Source organism: Octopus bimaculoides, chromosome 18, assembly GCF_046866305.1.
Source record: "Octopus bimaculoides isolate indiv1 chromosome 18, ASM4686630v1, whole genome shotgun sequence".
Lineage (NCBI taxonomy): Eukaryota > Metazoa > Mollusca > Cephalopoda > Octopoda > Octopodidae > Octopus > Octopus bimaculoides.
The window spans coordinates 5,974,742-5,980,782 of record NC_142945.1 but is presented as its reverse complement, the minus strand read 5'-3'; the positions used below and the strand labels follow the sequence as shown (position 1 = coordinate 5,980,782).

The 6,041-nt window shown below is 40.1% G+C and overlaps 1 protein-coding gene across 9 annotated transcripts in view; it reads right to left on the bottom strand.

Moving 5' to 3' along the window:
- The window catches only part of LOC106870038 (N-acetylglutamate synthase, mitochondrial), a 93,822-nt gene that overhangs the window by 17,190 nt on the left and 70,591 nt on the right, over positions 1 to 6,041 (bottom strand). For all 9 annotated transcript variants that reach the window (XR_016244930.1, XR_008265844.2, XR_016244931.1 and 6 more), the window contains 5 exons: positions 3,856 to 4,003; positions 2,294 to 2,410; positions 1,999 to 2,112; positions 1,103 to 1,224; positions 302 to 524 (listed from right to left, as the gene is read on the bottom strand). Coding sequence is in view for 5 of the 9 variants with exons in the window: in XM_052974196.2 (XP_052830156.1) it covers positions 302 to 524; positions 1,103 to 1,224; positions 1,999 to 2,112; positions 2,294 to 2,410; positions 3,856 to 4,003 (724 nt within the window). In the remaining 4 variants the exon portion in view is untranslated. The remainder of the gene's footprint in view (positions 1 to 301; positions 525 to 1,102; positions 1,225 to 1,998; positions 2,113 to 2,293; positions 2,411 to 3,855; positions 4,004 to 6,041) is intronic.

Here is a 6,041-nt window from a genome sequence, read left to right as displayed (position 1 = left end):
CAACACCAGTTCGTCTCATGGACAAACATCACCAAGGTGATTTTAGGATAGCAATTCTGTTGTGGTAGGCTGATCATCTTGAGTACATCAATGTGCCATATATCTTGGTCCTTTGTCAACCTTGAAGGGTTAATGAAGTTAGGTTTTCTGCTGCAGAATTTTCTGCACATTTTTCAAAGCAATGGAGTGGATTAGCCATGTTGCTGTCTTTTTTCTCTCAAGAGGGTAAAAACGAATTACTCATTACCAAATTCTCTCAGGTGTTTAATGATTAAGGTGTTAGTTTAAAAGTCCTACTTACATGGCCTTCTTCATCGAGAAAGCCGCCTTTCAGGTTGATTTTCATTACTTTGAGGGGTTGAAGTGCTTTGGAAATTTCTTCAGTGACGTTCCAGAGATCGACAGCCAAAATCTGACCGGACGGTGTCTCGCCAACAGCGGGAATGATCGGAACGTGTTTGGAATGCAAACACCATTTGATTGGGTCGCTGTTTATAGCACTCACTTTGCCGAAAACACTATTACTGGAATAAATAAATAGATAGACATGTGCAAATTCTGCATGAATTAGGAAACAGTAGCGATTGAAATTTTGTAAATAGAAATATAAGCCTTCACCGGTTATTGATTATAGAAAATAATCTAATATTGGGTTCAAATTTTGGCAATAAGACCGGCATTACATTGACCCCAGAACTCTGTTGGCACTTATTTTAATGATCCCAAAAGGATGAAAAGTTAAATTGACCCCAGTGGCATTTGAACTCTGAATGTAAAGCACCACAAGGAGGAGGAGGAGGAGGAATAAGGCAAAAAAAGACCAAAACAAAGAAGTCTGAAGACAGAAGTTAAAAGCAAAAAACTGTGGAAGAAAAGGAAAAAAAAACAACAATAATAAAAAAAGAAACAACAACAAAACAGCAACAAGAAAGAAGAAGGAAGAATTTGAAGAATATGGAGAGAGAGAGAGAGAGAGAGAGAGAGAGATAGAGAGAGAGAGAGATAGAGAGAGAGAGAGAGAGAGATAGAGAGAGAGAGAGATAGAGAGAGAGAGAGAGAGAGATAGAGAGAGAGAGAGATATAGACTGATAGAATGACTGACCTACTGCTTTGTACTGCTTCTACAATGTTGCTGCCGCTGAAAAATGGTCGAGTATTGGTGCCAAACAATTCCAACATGCTGGTCAGGATTATACAGTCACCAAGCATCTTAGCTCGAGAAATCTGCAAAAACAGAAACGAAAACAAATACAGTGAAGTGGGTGCTTTTTATGTGCCAGTTATGTGCACTGGCATCGACCATGTTCGGATGGTGCGTTTTATGTGTTACCAGAAACAAAAAAGAAATTATTTTTTTGTTATGTGAAGGATGCACAAGAGGTGAAAACTACCTTATAAACTGTCGTTTGGGAGGGTTTTTTTAAAACTTTGGTGTTTAAATTGGCCGTATCTGGCCCAAATACTCCACTTATTTAATGTCCAAACTGGCCAGATCTGGTCTCTCACATAACCCGCCTACAATGTCATTGTAAAAACGAACAATGACAATAAGGAAATCTCGAAGCTATGACATATTGCATGATTAAATTGAAAACAGTTTGAATAAATAAGAATTACGTTTGATAGAATAATCTGAACACCAAAGGGTCAAATATGGCAGAGGAAGTTTTGGCTTCTTCCTTCACCATTTTGCCTTTTGTCTCTATGACGATGCTTGCTAATCTATGTTGATGGGTAAATGTTGTAGTGGAAATGGTACACTCCTTCCCACATGACAAAGTGGTATGATCCAGCCACTATAAAGTCAGACAGTCAGTCGTTGTAGGAAGTCAGTAGTAGTAGAGTGGTTGTAGTAGTTCTCAGTTGGAGTGAGTGTCAGTTACATGATGTATATGAGTTTGAGTTACTGTAATGAGTAAAAGATAAAATAAAATCAAAACTGAAAAAGAAAAGTTGTGGGGAGGAAAGAGAGGCTCTTGCCTTGATTTGAAACCCTACCTTAAAGTCTTCTGTTTTCATGGTTTCGTTCTCATTGAAGTCAGTTCCAAGAATGACAACCGGACGCATACTGTTACGGTGCAAGAATGAAATACACGAGGCAAAGGCTTCGAGCTGTAAAGAAGACATACACATGTGAGAGAGAGAGAGGGTGAAGGAGAAAGAGAGGGAGGGATAGAAAGAGAGAGTGAAAAACACGTTATGGCTCGACAAGTTGATGAAAGAGTCTCTATGTGGTTGCTAGGCCTGCTAGAGATTTGAGACAGAAGCAATTAACCCCCAAACAAAAACTTACTTGTGCTTTTTCACAGAAGACTTCAGGATCAACTTGAACAACAGCAAATGGTCTGATGCTCTCTCCAATAACAAACTGTTTTAACCAATAACGGGCTTCCTTTGGGTCTGTTCCAACCTGGAAGAATGGAAAAAGAGAAAAACCATCATATATATCATCATCATCATCATCATTTAACGTCCGCTTTCCATGCTAGCATGGGTTGGATGACTTGACTGAGGACTGGTGAAACCGGATGGCAACACTTAGGCTCCAATCTAAATTTGGCAGAGTTTCTACAGCTAGATGCCCTTCCTAACGCCAACCACTCAGAGAGTGTAGTAGGTGCTTTTACGTGCCACCGGCACGAAGGCCAGTCAGGCGATACTGGCAACGGCCACGCTCGAAATGGTGTCTTTTATGTGCCACCCACACAAGCCAGTCCAGGGGCACTGGCAACGATCTCGCTCGAAAATCCTACGAAGGCCAGTCAGGCGGTACTAGCAACGGCCACGCTCAAAATGGTGCATCTTATGTTCCACCCGCACAAGAACCGGTCCAGGGGCACTGGCAACGATCTTGGCTATATATATATATATACATACATATATATATATATATATATATATATATATATATATATATATCACACACAAATTGCTGTTCCTATTTGCGAATGTAACGCAAATATAGTTTGAAATAGTTTACGAAGAGTCAGAGAACAAGGGAGGTAACTTTGAGCCCACTGAGTAGCACAGGCCTTTGTTGAGGTTGTTTAGCACTGAGTCACCACTGGTTGAGCAGGTTTCTGGTTAAAGGCGCTTCAGCCGTGACCACCCTGTCTTTTTCAGTAACTAGGAATTGCAGTGCTCAAATGTTTTTTTTTTTTAATTTTAGAAAGTGGAGTGTGATTTTCAAGATTTAGAGTAGTAGTAGTAGTAGTAGTAGTAGTTGGGGAGTGACAGGGTGGGGAGAGAAAAGTGGGGACAGGGTGAGTATGGTTCAGTGTAAGGGAGAGGTGGTGAAAAACCAGGAAGAGTGTGTTTGAAGGGGAAAGAGAAAGTGGGGGAGTAAAGATGGTGAGAGGGTGTGTGTTTGAGAAAGAGAGAGACAGGCAGAGCAGAGCAGAGCAGAGGTAGTATGGCTTGATAGGAGGCAAAACAATATAGAGGGGGGGAGCTGAGGTGTGGGAAGAGTGTTTTAAGAGGAGGTGGTATCAGAGATTGAGAAAGAAGGAAAGACAAGGTGGGGGCACAGAGACAGAGAGAGAGAGATAAAAGAGAGAAAGATAAGAGAAAGAGACAGAAACACAGAAAGAGAAGAAAGAGATAGGCACAGAGAGAGAGAGAGAGAGAGACAAAGACAGAGAAAGAGAGAGAGGAAGAAAGAGAAAAAGAGACAGACAGACATACAAATAGACAGAGATAGATGGAGGGAGAGAGAAAAAGAGAGAGAGAGATAACAGGGAGAAGAAAGAGACAGAGAGAGAGAAAAACAAAGGGAAAGAGAGAGACAAGAAGAGACTGAGAAGGTAGGGTAGGGTAGAGTGTGAGGGCAATGGTTAGTAAAAAACAGACACCCACCTCACTAAGGAACCGCCTAAGGTCTGTGTTCATTTCTCTGTTGGTAACCGGATAATAGCCAGGCTCCTGCATCTTTTTCATTTTCACCGTAGCCGCTTGCACCGACCGGACAACATCTTTCCAGTATGGCTTCGTAGTACTGCTACAACTGCAGGAATAAAACGGAAAATAGGATAAAGTGTTACGGGGTCAGGTGAATGAAGGAAGCGATTAAAACAAGAGAGAGAGAATACACGTGGATGGTTTACAATGACGGAAACAGGGAGAGAAAAGTAAGGTCTTAGGGAACGGTAGATGTTAGTATTAGGGGTTAGATAAAAAGAAAAGAAATAAAATTAAACAGGCGCAGGAGTGGCTGTGTGGTAAGTAGTTTGCTTACCAACCACATGGTTCTGGGTTCAGTCCCACTGCGTGGCACTTTGGGCAAGTGTCTTGTACTATAGCCTCAGGCCGACCAAAGCCTTGTGAGTGGATTTGGTAGACGGAAACTGAAAGAAGCCTGTCGTATATATGTATATATATGTATGTGTGTGTGTATGTTTGTGTGTCTGTATTTGTCCCCCTAGCATTGCTTGACAATCGATGCTGGTGTGTTTACGTCCCCGTAACTTAGCAGTTAGGCAAAAGAGACCGATAGAATAAGTACTAGGTTTCCAAAGAATAAGTCCTGGGGTCGATTTGCTCGACTAAAGGCGGTGCTCCAGCAAGGCCACAGTCAAATGACTGAAACAAGTGAAAGAGTAAAGAGAGAGAGATGATTGAACTTAACAAAGCTAGAAAAAGATCATTGAATATTAATAACGGGGGCAAAGAACAAAAATATTGGTTTTGAATTTTGGCACAAGGCCAGCAATTTCAGGGAAGGGGCTAAATAGATTCCATCAACCCAAGAGTTCAACTGGTACTTGTTTTATCAACCCTAAAAGGGTAAAAGACAAAATGGACCTTGGTGGAAATTGAACTCGGAATGTAAAAGTACATGAAATGCTGGTCGACTCCGATTCAAGCCAGGCCTACGATCAACTTTTAGTTTCCAGACATTATTAAACAAGTCGTTTTTCAATAACTGCAAGCTGTGCACAATTTGACAAAGACCTAGCTCTTATTTCTAGCAAACTGAGCAACCAAGTACGGTCCCCCCTCATCGACTCTCAGACACAGCTGTTACCATTATTGGTATCTTTAGACAAAGAATAAATCAATATCACATGGATAAGTTCAATGGCCATCACACTTCCATTCTGTTACATCATCGGAAGTAATCTTACACCAGATGGTTATTCAATAAAAGCAATATATTTATATATATATACATACACACATAGAATATACATATATATATATATATATATATGTATTGTCGGTAGATCATAAATCTAAAAGAGAAGCACACTCTAAGTTATAGAGTATTTAGGTAAAGATAGATATGACCGGTTCATAGGGTTACCTGGAGTTTCGAGTCCATAAAACATTTGCCTTTACATATGTCTTATCACACCTTAATGCTGTGTTTCTCAACCTTTTTTTCCGGTACCCAACTTTTTAATAACAAATTTTCCAGGGCCCCACATTTTAATAACAAAAAATTTAGTGCCTGTCAACATTTTTTTTTTTTTTTTCTAATACAGAAACACGATTTTTAATTCAATTACCTGGCTGACTGATATCTTGAATCGTTTACTGAGAACCCTGTGCCTTGTGCATATGGTACAGATTCTTGATTTGAGGAAACAATTTTGTTAACTTCAGCAGTAAATCACTACATTTTGTAATTTAAAGCCGTTTTCCCTTGTCAAATGCACTGAATCCACATTCGACCAAATAAGACGAAGCAAAATGAATCAATAATTCTCTTGCTGATGTAGAGATGTTGGGGTATTTTCTTTCAACCTCATCACATAGCCACATATTTGTACCTTTCAATTTAACCCTTTCGTTACCACATTTCTGTTGAGATGCTCCGTGTTTCTTTCAATTAATTTTAAATATAACAAAGGATTTAATAAAATAACTTCTGAGGCCCTTGTTGCGACTTGGCAAACAGTACAACCCCACCGGTAAACACAATATCTTCAATCAACAACCTCACGATATTGTATACTGTGCAACGTCTATAATAATAATATGCTGGCATGGGTTGGATGGTTTGACAGGAGCTGTCCAGACACCAATTGTCTGTTGTGGCA